Raw genomic sequence first — 18,730 nt, forward strand, 5'->3', positions numbered from 1 at the left:
AAAAAAAAAGAGGTAAATGTTAACCTATTTGAAAATTTTACATGCTGTATACAAGTTACAAAAATAAAGCCTTATTATGGAAAAACCACAAAAATCTCCTACCTTTCAGCACTAAATGCTGACTCTGTGTCAATGTACACAACAGCGCCTTCTAATCCTCCCATGTTGGTGGGCAATGTAGCCAAAATGCTCATCATCATACAAAACTGAGTTTTTCCACAACCTGGTGGCCCTGTAATCTAAAAAAAAAAAAAAGTTATTTGTGTAAACATCACAAACCATCAGACACAGCAAAAGTCAAAGCAAGTTCCTTTTAAGAACTTGCCACATACACAGCCCAACTAACCTAAGTTCATTGTATATAATAAATTAGCTCCTCTCCTATGCATCTGGATTGGTACTTGTTATACCATCCTGGGAGAAATAAGAAAATAGTCACTCAAATCATCCTCTGTGTTTCATAGTTCAGATGAAAAACTTTGGTTCAGAAAGGCTGGAGGATTCATTCATACACCCACAACTTGGAGTTCTATACCTTTTCCTCATTAAGATATTTATAGAAGGATCTTGAAAATATTTAACAGGCTTCAATAATCGATTTAGCACTTGTTATGAACTGTCCTTTCAAAACAATTTTGTACTAATCCCCTTAAAAGCTACTTTAATCTTCATTCTTAAGAGTAAAGTATTTAGTGGTGAAAGGTACTGATATACACAATTTATTTTCAAACAGTTCTGCAAAAAAAAGTGTGTGTATGTGTGTGTGTAGTAAGAGATAAAGCAAATATAACAGAATCAACAATTGCTGAATCTAGTTGATTCATATGTTTAAGCATATATCTTAAAGTTTTAGTTGGTGGAAAGCTATTTTGATCATAAAATTTTAAATCAAGAGGGTATAGATGGAAAAGAATAGGACATTAATTGCATGTACATTCAAGTCAAATGAAGTAGTTAACAGAAGTTAATTTGGAAATGCTAAAATAATCCCTTTTGAACACATGTTATTTGTTACATTGGCTCTGGCATCCAAATAGAAGGACTATCTATCCCTTTTGTAAAAATAACACTAAAGAACAATTCTTCATGGTAAGAGGAAGGGAAAAGAAGATGGAAGAAGGAGAAAGAGTATCTCAGGTAGAGATGGAAAAAAAAGTCTGGGCTAAGACTGAGAGACATACTGTGGATATGAAGAAACTGTCTTGGACACATCATGAAGCAGATAGAACCAGAAGGGATGGCCCATGAACCTAAAGCATGTAGACCAGCGGCCCTCACACTTGAGAAGGTCTGGGGTCAGACCTGAGAGTCTACATTTCTAACAAGTTCCCAGGGGATGCTGATGTTCCTCTACACTTCTGAGAACCACTTTTGTAGAATTTAGACCACAATTAAACTTCATTTATCAAGGTTCAATATTAAAAAATAAAAGCTCACAAGTTAGAAGCTATTTACTGATCTATAATCTCTAAAACAGTGATTTAGACTTTAAGGATAAATAATTGCTGCTGCCAGTAACAGTTTGCCAGATCATGAGTGCCCAGTGAAAAGGGATTTCCAAACTTCTTTCATTACACAATCTGGACAAACCAAAAACAACCAACAAAAAATTTAGTATGTCCTTCAATATATGCACATTTATTATACACATACTATTTTACTAATATGTTCTGTGCATTACAAAACATACATAAAATAGGGATTAAAAAAGAAAAGATTACAAGCACTTAAAAATAGTTTCATATCTTATTGATTAGATGTACAGATCTTTTCACTTTCATAAAAACTAAGTATTAATACTTTTAGTGGAATAATGGTAATGAAAATAACAAATGAAATTATGTTACTTTTAAAATACTTATTTAAAGACTATGTAATTCAGTGATTGAAATGTCAGGTCCTACCCTTATTTCAGTACTTAACTGCAATGGATGTATAGTTAAAGACGGTATAATTTCAAAAATGCCAGGACTAAAATTAAAGGAATTAATCATTTGTTGTACTTACTACATCACTATTTTCTTTTTTCAATATCTTTCATCAATTAGCAAAAACCTTTATTGAACTTTGGCTAATAAATTTCCATCTTCTCCCATGTCAATCAATTGTTCTTGCAAACTAATCAGAAGATACTGGATTTTAATATTTCTTAACAGTTGACTTAAAAATCAACTGAAACTCTTCATTTGGAAGGTTGTTCAACAGTACAGAAAATACTGTTACAAGTTTTTTAAAGTGTTCAGGTGATAAAGTTTTCATAAAACACACACATCCTTGACAACACCACATTATAAAAGAAATGTTTCCAAGCAGTGATTTTAAAAATGCTCTCTATTTTACCCTCTGTCTTTAAAAAGGCAATTACTTTCTCACTCATTGTTAAAACATCACCTTTACTTTGATGGGATAGGTAAGAGTGGTCCACTGGTTGGTTGTTTGGTTTTAATCTGCTCTGAGGCATACTACATAGCCATGTGTCATGTAAATCAACAAATTTAACTTGTCTTTTCATTTAAAAAAAATATGATTCACCCATCCTGGAACTCAGCAACTCTTTTACAATCTTTGCTGAGAGGTAACCAAAAGAAGCTCTTGTAATTCAAATGATTTTCATGGCCACTCCCCATCTCATTTCAGAGTACTAAAGAGATTTTACACTTTACCAGCCAGGTTTTTATAAAGATTAACATTAATATCCTCCTAAGCACTCTTCACACATTTGACATCAACTTTTATTTTGCTATAGATTGCCTAAGGATGATACAACAGAAAAATTAAAAGAATTTTACAGGGAATGTCTGTATACCCTCCTCCTAGACCCTGCCCTTAACAGTATTTGTACTATTAGACTAGACTACACTAATCTGTCCATCAGCCCTTCCCTTTATGCACCCATAAATACTTAATGGTTTTTTAGTGCATTTCAAAATGAAAGTCATCAATATACTTTCCCCTAAAAATTCGGCACATATTCCATTAACCTGAGTTTAACATGTATGTCTCTTTTTTCTTTTGAGATAAATTTTACATACAATGTAATACACAAATCTTAAGTGTACCATTTGATTGGCTCCAACAAATGCAAATACGTATGCAATCTAAAACCCTATCAAGTCAGAACACTACCATTACCCCAGGCACTCTTCTCAAAGACATTGTTTCATACTCAAGAAGTCATTTATTTTTGAGAATATACCCTCCCTAACACATCTTTAATGGCACACACAAAAAATTTGGTTCCACCTATATTTCATTACCGAAACATAATCTAATATGAAAATCTGGGCCATGTTAGAAACTTCTGTACATTAATTATATAGCATCATTTCACATTGAATAACTTGTTTTAATCTTGATGCCTCAAATTATCTGCAATGATTTCTCTGTATCTTCTGAAAACATTTGTTCACAAAAGAATCCACTTAAGTTGTTGCTATGTTGTTCCTGTGTTTTATTTCATCCGTTTCACTGTAACAGGAAGAACAAGTACATCCCTAATGTTATTAACAATGTATTACACTTGGTCTTTTGCTATTAACAAAACTCAAAAGAGACTTTTAAATATCTGTCATTAATTTTAATGAATTTTTCTAGATACTGAACTATGTATCGCATGATTTTAAATATCATTGAAAAACTTGTAGAAATCTGTCTTCCTGGCTTGTTTGTTTCTTAGTTATGATGGCTTCCTACTATCACTAGCCAGCATTTCAAAGGACAAAATAACAGAGAAAGTTGCATTGTTAATAATAATGGATACAATTCCATATGAGAAACTCCAAAACAACAGAGAAAGTTGCATTGTTAGCAATAACGGATACAATTCCATATAAGAAATTGTCTTCTTTGTTATTTCAAAATTGGGGGGATGTCTTCTCAGGTGGGATTGGACTGACATTGCTTTGCAGTTCATTAGTCAAAGGAGATTTATCAGCTCTTTTATGTGCATGTGGTTCATTTCTGCTCACATTACTAATACTGTCTTCAGCATACAATTTCTTTGCAGGAATCTTTCTATGCCATTTGTCTGTTTTGGAAGATTTGGTTTAGTTACATCTGTAAATCCACCTAACTAGGTATATGTAGAACTACACTTCACCCAAATACGCTGAAAATAAAGATACAAGCAAGGTACCTCCATCAATCTTCTGTATCCTTTCCTCATGGACTACTATACCTGACACATGACAGTCTGACATAGAGACCAAGTGAGGATGCCAGTTTCAATCTGTATACTAAATATTAATTAGGTTTATTTCATTTTTTAGACTGAAATACCAATAAAAGTCTAATATTTTCTATTGGCCCACAACTTAATGGGCCATCTTAGACATTCTGGTTTGGAGATGCTCCAAACATTTTTCACAGACTTTTCATCATTATCAAAGACAACAAGGGTCAAATTAATCATCAGATGTCAGAGCAAAGGTAACTTTTGTCAATTAAAGTTGAAAGTGGATCTAGAAAATGAGAAAAGGTTACTCATTAAAGTGTGAACTCATGGAGCAATAGAGGACTGCCTTTCTATGCCTACCATCTAGATACCAGATTTTAGATATGGTCTAAGATTTAATGAACTTAAATTCATTAAATGCTTTGTGATTTTTAGTGGAAACGTAAAACAAGCCATCATTTTAATTAAAATTGATATATATGAAAATATGCAGTAACATAACAAATACCATGAAAATGTAAGGCATTATTTTATTATTCCATCTTTAAGGAAAACAGGTTTAGAAAATCTGAAAACTTAAACCAGTATAACTTGCATTTTTCCTACTTCATTGTTTTTAGATACTGACTCAGTATACTCTTGGGAGAAGTAAAACATCATGTGAATTACATTATAAGACTTCTGAGTTTGGTTTGTTTTTCTTTTTGTTTGTTTCACTTCACAATAAAATCTGGAATAATAACATTTACTTAAGCTATAATAGCTGATTTCTAATTCTTTAGCAACCTCAGATTTTCTTCATATTTTTTTATCCTCCCTTCCTAGACTCAAAAAAAATGTATGCTCTGATGGGCCAACTGGAGTTACGTTTCATTATTTCTTTCAGTTTACTTAGTGGGTTAAAACATTTCAACATTAATAATTTTTAGCTTCAGATAGTTTCGCTCTGAGTTCTCACAGCCAAACCACAAAACTTCAAGTTGTGTGCAGTTCCCAGGTTCGTCTCCGAGGGAGGTTAGGAAGAGAGAGCATGGCAAACCAGGAGAGCAAAGTCATTCGCTTCTTGGCAAGTCAGACCGAATACATTTGCACACAGAAGACACCAGTAAAATATAACTAGCTTCGTACTGATAGAGCCTGAGTTTCAACCCCACCTGAGAATGTAGAAGACCTGGAAGAAAATAGCCAGTTATGAATCTTTCTCAGGTACCAACAAAGAAGCAAATACTAATCATTGGTTTAAGGAGGAAAGAGAACTATTACCAAGAAAATAAAGTCTAATTGTACTAAAGTAAAAATGATGCCTACTAATTTTAATCTTAAATGAGATTAAACAGTTGAGATGAATGTGAAACCCAGACCTGTTAAGACACAAAATCTTACCAAGCCAACTCTCCCCACATTCAAGAGGGAGGCACCAGGATGGGGCAATCTGCCAAGCTAATACTTTGCAGATGATTTAAGAACTGCCTGGTCCTGGTCTAAGAAGAGTATGTGGAAACTTCGTACCATTTTTTTAATGACTCCCCTCCCAACCCCAGGAGTTGTCTCCATTTGCTCTACAATTAGTAGAAATATTAGGTTTTTAGACCCACAGAATTCATTTTAAGAATAATTAACTCTCTAAATCCTGAAACAAATAAACAAAAAGCAAACAATCTCAGAAAGACCAGGGAGCACTTTTCCTTGTGAAAGAAACCTTGATCTTAAATTACTTAACATCACCATGTGGAAGATTTTACATGTTGGATTCTCCCCACCACACCCTCGTATTTCATATTGACAACTGCTGTTTTTGAAGGACATGCATGGGAAGGGAGGGAAAAGAGGAGGGAGGAGAACAGAGCAAAAAAAAGGCAGGAGGACATAGAAATGACAAGAACCCCAAATGTCACAATTAAAAAAGAAATCAATCTGGGAGCCAGGATGGTGGCATGAGTAGAGCAGCGGAAATCTCCTCCCAAAACCACATATATAACAAAGACAACTCTTCCTAAAATAGAGACCAGAGGACACAGGACAACATCCAGACCACATCCACACCTGCGAGAACCCAGCGCCTCGCAAAGGGGGTAAGACACAAGCCCAGGCCCGGCGGGACCTGAGCACCCCTCCCCCCGGCCACTGCAGGTGGAGAGGAGTCAGGAGGGCTGGAGAGAGAGCCCAGGACTGCTGAACACCCAGCCTCAGGATTCCGGACCAGAGCGCAGACACAGTGCATGCGTGGGGTCCTGGATACTAGGGAAACAGGGCGGCAGGACCGGTGAGCAGGTGCCTGAGGCTGATGCCGGGGAACAAAGAAACAGGAGAATTTTGTTTTTTTGGAGAGTGCTTTTTGGAAGCCTTAAAGGGACAGGGACCCCAATACTAGGGAAACAGGGCAGCAAGACCGGTGAGCGGGCGCCTGAGACCGGCACCTGAGGACAAAGAAAATCGTGCATACTTCCCTTTTTTTTTTTTTTTTCCCTCTTTCGTTGTTGCTGTTGCTGTTTTGGTTTGGAGAGTGCTTTTTGGAAGTCTTACAGGGGCAGGACAGGACACTTAGCCCAGAGGCAGGGAATCTGGGGATCTCTGGGCACTCTAACCCCCTGGGCAGCAGAGAGCACAGAGGCCCCTTACGGAGATAAATAGCCTCCCGGCCGCTCCCCCTCCAACGGGGCTCCAACATTTTGGAGGAGCAGCCCCAGACAGGCCACGCCCACAGCAACAGCAGAGATAAACTCCAAACCAACTGGGCAGGTTGCTGAAGCCCTGTCTGCGCACAGCTCCCAAGCATAAGCCACTAGAGGTCGCTATTCTCCCAGGAGAGGAAGGCCACAAACCAACAAGAAGGAAAGCTCTCCCAGATGTCACTCGTACCATTTCTGCAAACTATCTCTATCACTATGAAAAGCCAAAACTACAGGCAGACAAAGATCACAGAGACAACACCTGAGAAGGAGACAGACCTAACCAGTCTTCCTGAAAAATAATTCAAAATACAAATCATGAACATGCTGACAGAGATGCAGAGAAAAATGCAAGAGCAATGGGATGAGATGCAGAGAAAAATGCAAGAGCAATGGGATGAAGTCCGGAGGGAGATCACAGATGTCAGGAAGGAGATCACAGAAGTGAAACAAACCCTGGAAGGATGTATAAGCAGAATGGATAAGATGCAAGAGGCCATTGAAGGAATAGAAACCAGAGAACAGGCACATATAGAAGCTGACATAGAGAGAGATAAAAGGATCTCCAGGAACGAAACAACACTAAGAGAACTATGTGACCAATCCAAAAGGAATAATATTCGTATTATAGGGGTACCAGAAGAAGAAGAAAGAGGAAAAGGGATAGAAAGTCTCTTTGAAGAAACAATTGCTGAAAACTTCCCCAAACTGGGGGAGGAAATAATCAAACAGACTATGGAAATACACAGAACCCCCAACAGAAAGGATCCAAGGAGGACAACACGAAGACACATAATAATTAAAATGGCAAGGATCAAGGACAAGGAAAGTTTTAAAGGCAGCTAGAGAGAAAAAGGTCACCTATAAAGGAAAACCCATCAGGCTAACATCAGACTTCTCAACAGAAACCCTACAGGACAGAAGAGAATGGCATGATATATTTAATGCAATGAAACAGAAGGTCCTTGAACCAAGGATACTGTATCCAGCACGACTATCATTTAAATATGATGGCAGGATTAAACAATTCCCAGACAAGCAAAAGCTGAGGGAATTTGCTTCCCACAAACCACCTCTACAGGGCATCTTACAGGGACTGCTCTAGATGGGAGCACTCCTAAAAAGAGCACAGAACAAAACACACAACATATGAAGAATGGAGGAGGAGGAATAAGAAGAGAGAGAAGAAAAGAATCTCCAGACAGTGTATATAACAGCTCAATAAGCGAGCTAAGTTAGGCAGTAAGATGCTAAAGAAGCTAACCTTGAACCTCTGGTAACCACGAATCTAAAGCCTGCAATGGCAATAAGTACATATCACTCAATAGTCACCCTAAATGTAAATGGACTTAATACACCAAACAAAAGACACAGAGTAATAGAATGGATAAAAAAGCAAGACCCATCTATATGCTGCTTACAAGAAACTCACCTCAAACCCAAAGACACGCACAGACTAAAAGTCAAGGGATGGAAAAACATATTTCAGGCAAACAACAGTGAGAAGAAAGCAGGGGTTGCAGTACTAATATCAGACAAAATAGACTTCAAAACAAAGAAAGTAACAAGAGATAAAGAAGGATACTACATAATGACAAAGGGCTCAGTCCAACAAGAGGATATAACCATTCTAAATATATATGCACCCAATACAGGAGCACCAGCATATGTGAAGCAAATACTAACAGAACTAAAGAGGGAAATAGACTGCAATGCATTCATTTTAAGGGACTTCAACACATCACTCACCCCAAAGGATAGATCCACCGGGCAGAAAATAAGTAAGGACACACAGGCACTGAACAACACACTAGAACAGATGGACCTAATAGACATCTATAGAACTCTACATCCAAAAGCAACAGGATATACATTCTTCTCAAGTGCACATGGAACATTCTCCAGAATAGACCACATACTAGCTCACAAAAAGAGCCTCAGTAAATTCCAAAATATTGAAATTCTACCAACCAATTTTTCAGACCACAAAGGTATAAAACTAGAAATAAATTCTACAAAGAAAACAAAAAGGCTCACAAACACATGGACGCTTAACAACATGCTACTAAATAATCAATGGATCAATGAACAAATCAAAATAGAGATCAAGGAATATATAGAAACAAATGACAACAACAACACTAAGCCCCAACTTTTGTGGGACGCAGCAAAAGCAGTCTTAAGAGGAAAGTATATAGCAATTCAGGCACACTAGAAGAAGGAAGAACAATCCCAAATTAATAGTCTAACATCACAATTATCGAAACTGGAAAAAGAAGAACAAATGAGGCCTAAAGTCAGCAGAAGGAGGGACATAATAAAGATCAGAGAAGAAATAAACAAAATTGAGAAGAATAAAACAATAGCAAAAATCAACGAAACCAAGAGCTGGTTCTTCAAGAAAATAAACAAAATAGATAAGCCTCTAGTCAAACTTATTAAGAGAAAAAGAGAATCAACACAAATCAACATAATCAGAAATGAGAATGGAAAAATCACGACAGACTCCACAGAAATACAAAGAATTATTAAAGACTACTATGAAAACCTATATGCCAACAAGCTGGAAAACCTACAAGAAATGGACAACTTCCTAGAAAAATACAACCTCCCAAGACTGAGCAAGGAAGAAACACAAAAGTTAAACAAACCAATTACGAGCAAAGAAATTGAAACAGTAATCAAAAAACTACCCAAGAAAAAAACCCCGGGGCTGGACGGATTTACCTCAGAATTTTATCAGACACACAGAGAAGACATAATACCCATTCTCCTTAAAGTTTTCCAAAAAAATAGAAGAAGAGAGAATACTCCCAAACTCATTCTATGAAGCCAACATCACCCTAATACCAAAACCAGGCAAAGACCCCACCAAAAAAGAAAATTACAGACCAATATCCCTGATGAATGTAGATGCAAAAATACTCAATAAAATATTAGCAAACAGAATTCAACAGTATATCAAAAGGATCATACACCATGATCAAGTGGGATTCATCCCAGGGATGCAAGGATGGTACAACATTCGAAAATCCATCAACATCATCCACCACATCAACAAAAAGAAAGACAAAAACCACATGATCATCTCCATAGATGCTGAAAAAGCATTTGAAAATTCAACATCCATTTATGATAAAAACTCTCAGCAAAATGGGAATAGAGGGCTAGTACCTCAACATAATAAAGGCCATATGTGATAAATCCACAGCCAGCATTAAACTGAACAGCGAGAAGCTGAAAGCATTTCCTCTGAGATTGGGAACAAGACAGGGATGCCCACTCTCCCCACTGTTATTCAACGTAGTACTGGAGGTCCTAGCCACGGCAATCAGACAAAACAAAGAAATACAAGGAATCCAGATTGGTAAAGAAGAAGTTAAACTGTCACTATTTGCAGATGATATGATACTGTACATAAAAAACCCTAAAGACTCCACTCCAAAACTACTAGAACTGATATCGGAATACAGCAAAGTTACAGGATACAAAATTAACACACAGAAATCTGTAGCTTTCCTATACAGTAACAATGAATCAATAGAAAGAGAAATCAGGAAAACAATTCCATTCACCATTGCATCAAAAAGAATAAAATACCTAGGAATAAACCTAACCAAAGAAGTGAAAGACTTATACTCTGAAAACTACAAGTCACTCTTAAGAGAAATTAAAGGAGACACTAATAAATGGAAACTCATCCCATGCTCATGGCTAGGAAGAATTAACATCGTCAAAATGGCCATCCTGCCCAAAGCAATATACAGATTTGATGCAATCCCTCTCAAATTACCAGCAACATTCTTCAATGAATTGGAACAAATAATTCAAAAATTCATATGGAAACACCAAAGACCCCGAATAGCCAAAGCAATCCTGAAAAAGAAGAATAAAGTAGGGGGGATCTCACTCCCCAACTTCAAGCTCTACTACAAAGCCATAGTAATCAAGACAATTTGGTACTGGCACAAGAACAGAGCCACAGACCAGTGGAACAGATTAGAGACTCCAGAAATTAACCCAAACATATATGGTCAATTAATATTTGATAAAGGAGCCATGGACATACATTGGGGAAATGACAGTCTCTTCAACAGATGGTGTTGGCAAAACTGGACAGCTACGTGTAGGAGAATGAAACTGGACCATTGTCTAACCCCATATACAAAGGTAAACTCAAAATGGATCAAAGACCTGAATGTAAGTCATGAAACCATTAAACTCTTGGAAAAAAACATAGGCAAAAACCTCTTAGACATAAACATGAGTGACCTCTTCTTGAACATATCTCCCCGGGCAAGGAAAACAACAGCAAAAATGAGCAAGTGGGACTACATTAAGCTGAAAAGCTTCTGTACAGCGAACGACACCATCAATAGAACAAAAAGGAACCCTACAATATGGGAGAATATATTTGAAAATGACAGATCCGATAAAGGCTTGATGTCCAGAATATATAAAGAGCTCACACGCCTCAACAAACAAAAAACAAATAACCCAATTAAAAAATGGGCAGAGGAACTGAACAGACAGTTCTCTAAAAAAGAAATACAGATGGCCAACAGACACATGAAAAGATGCTCCACATCGCTAATTATCAGAGAAATGCAAATTAAAACTACAATGAGGTATCACCTCACACCAGTAAGGATAGCTGCCATCCAAAAGACAAACAACAACAAATGTTGGCGAGGCTGTGGAGAAAGGGGAACCCTCCTACACTGCTGGGAATGTAAATTAGTTCAACCATTGTGGAAAGCAGTTTGGAGGTTCATCAAAATGCTCAAAACAGACCTACCATTTGACCCAGGAATTCCACTCCTAGGAATTTACCCTAAGAACGCAGCAATCAAGTTTGAGAAAGACAGATGCACAACTATGTTTATCGCAGCACTATTTACAATAGCCAAGAATTGGAAGCAACCTAAATGTCCATCGGTAGATGAATGGATAAAGAAGATGTGGTACATATACACAATGGAATACTACTCAGCCATAAGAAGTGGAAAAATCCAACCATTTGCAGCAACATGGATGGAGCTGGAGAGTATTATGCTCAGTGAAATAACCCAAGTGGAGAAAGAGAAATACCAAATGATTTCACTCATCTGAGGAGTATAAGAACAAAGGAAAAACTGAAGGAACAAAACAGCAGCGGAATTACAGAACCCAAAAATGGACTAACAGGTACCAAAGGGAAAGGAACTGGGGAGGATGGGTGGGCAGGGAGGGATAAGGGGGGGAAGAAAAAAGGGGGTAGTAAGATTAGCATGCATGGGGGGGGGGAAGGGAGAAAGGGGACGGAGGGCTGTACAACACAGAGAGGACAAGTAGTGATACTACAACATTTTGCTATGCTGATGGACAGTGACTGTAATGTGGTTTTTAGGGGGGACCTGGTATAGGGGAGAGCATAGTAAACATAGTATTCTTCATGTAAGTGTAGATTAAAGATTTTTAAAAAAAGGAAAAATAAGAAAGAAAGAAAAGGGGGATTACTCCTTGATAGGATAAAACTATTGGTAAATCAAAGATTAATGCATGCTTTAAATATCCTTAATTTTGATCACTTAATGGGTGTCAGACGATCGGCTATGGAGTTACTCTTTTCTGATAATATTCCTTCCTCTTAATAAAAATAAAAACAATTTTTTTAAAAAAAGCAGTTCCTGTGTGCTGACCTCCAATGAGTTCTACACAGTGGTATAGAGGGCATGTCAAAGTGTGGGCAAAGGGTCTGTTTGTTTTTTTGCAGAAGATCACGGCCTAGCTTGGCTACCCAGAAAATGAACTAAGATACGATATGAGGAGGAGCTTCCGGCATCAGCACTCTCTGGAGGACTCGTGCCGGGGGATGATTATCAAAAAGCCTTCACAGGGATCCAGGCGATGCTGTGGTTGTGGCTGCGTCCATCCCACCGTTTCCTGGACTTGCCACTGGAATGAGGAGGGAGATGTCTAGGCTGGCATGTGCATACAGTGAGACAACGAATTTGAGTGGATCTGGACTGTTGGAACTCAACCAGGAGTTGGGAGGGGTGCAAGTTGTAGCGCTCCAAAATCTTATGACTATAGACTATCTACAGTTAAAAGAACATATGGGATGTGAACAGATCCCAGAAATGGGCTGCTTTAATTTGTCTGATTTCTCTCAGACTGTTCAAGTACAGTTGGACAATATCCATCATATCATAGACAAATTTTCACAAATGCCTAGGATGCCTAACTGGGTTTCTTGGCTTCACTGGAGATGGCTAGTAATTATAGATTTGCTTAGTTTATGTCACCATATTCCTACTATGTTAATATGTGTGCGCAAGTTAGTTAGTTTAAAACCTATACATGCTTAAGGTACTCTACAAGAAGATATGTCAAAGAAATAATCAATCCTCCCATGTTTTCTTCCATATGCTACCTCTATAGCTTTTCTTCTTCCTTCCTAATTACAACCCTTAAATAGAATTCGTGCCTCATATCGAATTTACCGAGCATCATAATTCCTCCAGGTGGTAAAGATACCTCAAGACAAGTGCTGGGCATAGAATCCACAGGGCATAAATCTACAAAGAAGTAAAAAGCTAACCTTTTCAAACAATATGGCTTCTCTCTCACTTACCAACTTTACATTTCCCTGTATGGCCCCAGAAGATGACTGGTTAGCCAGAGACGGGTAAGATTCCTCAAGGGAGGAACAACCTAAGACAGGCACAGTCGCAGGGGCGCCATCAGGTGAGAAATCGGGAAACAGTGGTGAAGCTTAGATCCTCACCACCCCCTGTTTTGAGAGAAAGCTTCTGCATCCGTGGATGTTTTATTGCCCTTGTCTAGCTCGGATTAGCACATAGTCTACAGGCACACACATGATCATCTACAATTGCTCTCTTACAACACTAAACTATGTTTTCTACCTTTATCTTGCATCTACCTACCACTTCAGCATTTTATTAAAAATAATAATAATAATAATAAAGGGAGAAATGTGGGATCCACATATAAATCAAGTATAAAAATCAAACGAATATTCATATTTGACCTGATTGTTTATAGTTCATAATGTGTGATCAAAACCGAAAGTTTCTGTGATGACTGCCCTTGTACTGTTCACCACGTAAGAAGTTATTCACTATGTAAGAATTCGTTCACCATGTAAGAACTTGTTTGTTATGCTTCAGAAGATTGGAGACTGATGAGAATTAGGCTTGAGATGGATTAATGATTGTGCATTGAACATTGACCCCCCTATACAGAATTTTATTGTTGTTAAGAACCATTTGATCAATAAATATGAGAGATGCCCTCTCAAAAAAAAAAAGAAATCAATCTGTATCAAGGGATCTAATCATTCATTAAACAATCATTTAATGTGTGCATATAAAAAGACTATGAACCTTTTATGGAGAAAGATGTTCACCCTCTAAAAGTGTGAAGAATTAGGAGCAATGACCCAATCAACCACATATGCTAATACCTGTATCAAGACAGAGGTTTGGCCTTTCCAAATACTGAACAGGATAAAGAAATCATGTCAGTCGGTTATATCCAAGGAACACCAGTTAGAGCTCTCTTCCTAGCCTTCCCACCACTGTTGTTGCACATGGAGCAGACCTGAACCTGAGCATAGCTTGAAGGAGATGAGACCCAGGTTAGCAGACCTGCAGACCCATGAGCAAGAAAAATAAATGTCTCCTGTGTTGTAAGCAGTGCAAGCAGCCACAGCTAATTAATAAAGAACCTACATCTTATACCTCACTGTTAGGCATTTCTATTCCATACCTGGCCCTTGCAGGCATTTGAGTTTACAACCCCTGCCTTATTATTTCCTGTGATCTTGTAGGCCACAGCTAATCCTGCCAATGAGAAAGAAAAAGAACTGTGTAACATTTAACTGCCCTGAGGAAAAATCAGAATGCCAAAATGGGACTCACATCCTGCCTCCACTTTTTTGGGATAGTAAGATTGTCATTTCCAAAGTAAAACGGCCCCACTCAAAGAGGACACCTGGTCTTCTTAAATCATGAAAAAGCCATAAAAATGACTCAGGAAATACAAATAATGTAGAAATGTGTGATACTGTTTCTTATTATTTATAGCAAGGAACTGGGTATAATGAGCACTCTTGAATGTTGTAAAGATTAGGCAGTGCTTCACAGGTTTACTTTTCTGAGGTACTTGGAAATAGATATGCAGATGCTGTATGTCTGTTGACATGAGTTTGGACCAGTTCTCTACTCCTGTAATCTCTGGATTATAATATGAAAATACTGTTTTTGATGATCCCTTTAAATACAACTTTAATTTTACCTAATCACATTAACATCTTTACATGCATTCTCAGCAGAGGTGATACTGACCAAAAGGGCAAAACTTGGTTTTAACAAGGAAGGGGTGGAGGAGGGAATTTACTCTTTTTATGTATAAAGTATATATATACAGTACATGAACAGACACACAGTATATTTGTGGCATTAAAATCTCATGGAGGGGAATGGGGAGTTGATTAGGAAAAAAATGTCTAAAAAGCTCCTTAGGGACAATAATGGAAATGGAAATAGGATGGAGAGACACTGCTCTAGTCTATATTATCTCACATGAGAGGTCTACCATTACGTGGTTTGATCTCTACTTAATGTAAACTTCTCAAGTTTAAACTGCAAACGTATTTTTTCTACCAACATTCAGTTATAACAGATGCAGATTTATCTGCTTATAGTTTCTACAAGTAAGGAATTTGATGTTCTCAGGGAATGGGACAAAGCCCTGGAGTTCACAGCCATTAGTGATTCAGGAGAGCTGTTTTCTCTTTGATTTCTCCTCTGTTGCTTCTGCTTTGGGCATGAGTAATGCTTCTGTAGTCCCACTTTTATTCTTGGTGCTGTAACTGAATATACACACAGATTTAGGGCAATCACATGAATCAAAACTGATGATAAATAAACTAAGGAATTCTGAAGTTAAAGTCAGGAAAGAGCAGCTATAAAAATGACAGCAGAATGTTTCCAGATTTATTCTTATTCCCTCAGTCATCTCCAGGCCTAGTCTAAGTTTATTCAACTTAGTTGCCTTACCCCTCACCTCCATCAGGTCTAACTTCTACCTGATATCCGGGACTCTAGATTTGGCCTTTTGACCAGAAACGAAGATCATGCAATGTAATTAATTAGACACCTCCAGTGATATTGGTATTAGTTTTCCGTTGCTATGTATCAAATTACCACAAATTTAACAGCTTAAAACAACATCCATTTATTATCTCAAAGTTCTATAGGTTAGCAGTTGTGATGGGCTTGACTAGGCCCTCTGCTGTCACACAAGACCAAAGTCAAGGTGTCAACTGAGCTGGGCTCTTATCTGGAGGCTGGAAGGAAGTATCAACTTCCAAGCTCATTCAGGTTGTTGGCAAAATCCACTTCTCTGTAGTTGTGGATGTGAGCTCCCTGTTTCCTTTCTGGCTGCCATCTGAGGGCTGCTTGCTGCTCCTAAAGGCCACCTGCATTCCTTCTCACATGGCCCCTTCCATCTTCGTGTCTCTTTTGACTCTTTCTGGCTTTCCCTTCTTTAGCCAGAGAAAGCTCACTGCTTTCAAGGGCTCATAGGATCAGATCAGGATAATCTACTCATCGTAAAGACAATTGTGCCATACAACATACCATAATCATTAGTGTTATCTGATCATATTCACAGGTTCCAGGGATTATTGAAGAACATTTCTTGGCAGCTGTTTTAGGAATTTTGCCTACTACAAAGTCTTTGAGAATGGAAAGGTAATCAAGTTTTTTAAAATTATATACATACACACACATACTTATATAAATACATATAAATATGTGTTGGTGTGTGTATGTGTATGTGTATACATAATGGCAGTCAGTTTCTAAGAAGGACCCAGTGATCCTCACATGGGTATTTATGTGCTTCTGCAGTCTCCTCCTACACTGTACCAAGGGCATTTATGTGACTAATAGAAGACAGCAGAAGTGAACCTATGTAATTTCCAAGGATAGGTCATAAAAGACATTGCCATTTCTACTTTATTCTCTTTGCTCACTTATTCTAGGGAAACTCAGCCGCCATGTCATGAAGACACTCAAGAAGTCCTGTGGAGAGGTCCATGTGGCCAATAACTGAGTCCTCCTGCCAACATCAGGGCCAGCTTCCCAGCCAGGTGAGTGAACCATCTCGGAAGTACATCCCCCAGCTCTCATCAAGTTTTCAGATGACTGCAGCTTTGGCCAATATCTTGGCTGATACCATAACTGGAAATACCCAGGTAATCTACTCCTGAATTCCTGACTCACAGAAACTACATGAAATAATAAATATTTTGCTTTTAGCCACTAAGATTTGCACTGATTTGTTAAACAGCAATATATAACAAAAAACACATAAATACATAGATATAGACATAAATACATTAGAGAAATGCAACTTTAAAAACATAAGGGAAAAACTCCTAAAATAATCACTGATGTTCATTAATAAAAAATCAATTAAGTAGATAAATAATATTCCCTAAATCTATCATTTTGAGAATTTGAAAACACAAATGGCATACAAATGAAAATAAATACTGTACCCTAGAATAGCAATAAAATTTAAAGTTCCTAAAGATTGCCTTATTCTAAGAATGAAAGAGAGAGTGTAGGAGAGGCAGCAGGACCAAAGCACTATAGTAAATAAGTGCTAAAAACAAGTAAATGAAAACATTTATTTGTTCATTTGTTCAACTAATATTTAAGTACCTTCCGCTGTGCTAATAATGAGGATATAATAAGAAAAAAAACACATAACCCCTACCAACTTGGAATTTATCCTCCAATGAGGAAGATCTGCATTACCTAATCACATAAACATGAAACTGTAACAGTGACAAGTGACAGTGGCAGAAGAACCACAGCACATGATTCAGTCTTCCAGGAAGACATGATAATTCTAAATGTTTTAATTTAAACATAATGGGCTCAAAATACATAAAGTAAAAACTATAGAACTACAAGTAAATTTGTCAACTTGACAATATAATGGACTTTTTTAACCACCTTCTCTGAGTTATTATTAAGACAGGCTGAGGGAAAAAAAATCAGTAAAAATAGGGAAGATTTGAGCAACCTAAAATAACAAGCTTACTTTAATGTTCATATGCAGAGTGCTCAATTATTAGAAAATAATCATTCTGCTCAAACACACATGGAAAATTTATGGAAGTTTATCACATATAAAACCTTAAAACAAGTTTCAGAATATTTCAGAGAATCAATATCACATGAAGTTCTCTAACCAAATACAATTAGGTTAACTAACTAAAATTTAAAAGATAAATTTTTAATTAAATAATTTAGATAGACAAAAATTCCAAATAATTCACCAGTTAAAGAGGCAATCATAATGGAAAATTTTAAATACCACTACAACTAAATGAAAATAAAAACACTTCATATCAAAAAAGAATGCAGCAAGAGAAATTCATAGCCTTTCAAGCTCAGAGTAAAAAGAAGAAAACCCAAAAATTAATGGATTAAATCTGTAATTTAAGAATTTAGAGAGAAAATAAAAAACAATCCCAGAAAAAATACAACTGGGTCAAAAAAGATAATACAAAAATAACAGTAATAATTGAAGTAGAAGACAAAGAAGAGACAGAGGGCCAAGAAACAGCATAGTTTTTCAGAAAGACTATGAAAATACCCAAAACTTTGACCAGATATTTTTTAAAAAGAAAGGAAAAGAGAAGACAAAATAAGTAATATTAGAATGAAAAAGGGGACAAAACCACATACAAAACCAGATTTAAAGGCAAGAAGAATTCAGTGAATAACTTTATGACAATAAATTCAAAAATTAAAGAAAATGAGAAAATTCCCAAAAATATCATTCACTAAAACTACTCAAG

General features: G+C 37.1%; 1 protein-coding gene across 6 annotated transcripts in view; it reads right to left on the minus strand.

Annotated features, from left to right (window-relative positions):
* RAD51B (RAD51 paralog B) overlaps positions 1 to 18,730 on the minus strand; it is a 750,762-nt gene that overhangs the window by 708,858 nt on the left and 23,174 nt on the right. For all 6 annotated transcript variants that reach the window (XM_073242228.1, XM_073242226.1, XM_073242231.1 and 3 more), the window contains exon 5: positions 103 to 239. In XM_073242228.1, coding sequence (XP_073098329.1) covers positions 103 to 239 — 137 coding nt within the window. The remainder of the gene's footprint in view (positions 1 to 102; positions 240 to 18,730) is intronic.

This window comes from Manis javanica, chromosome 8 (genome assembly GCF_040802235.1).
Source record: "Manis javanica isolate MJ-LG chromosome 8, MJ_LKY, whole genome shotgun sequence".
NCBI classification, from domain to species: domain Eukaryota; kingdom Metazoa; phylum Chordata; class Mammalia; order Pholidota; family Manidae; genus Manis; species Manis javanica.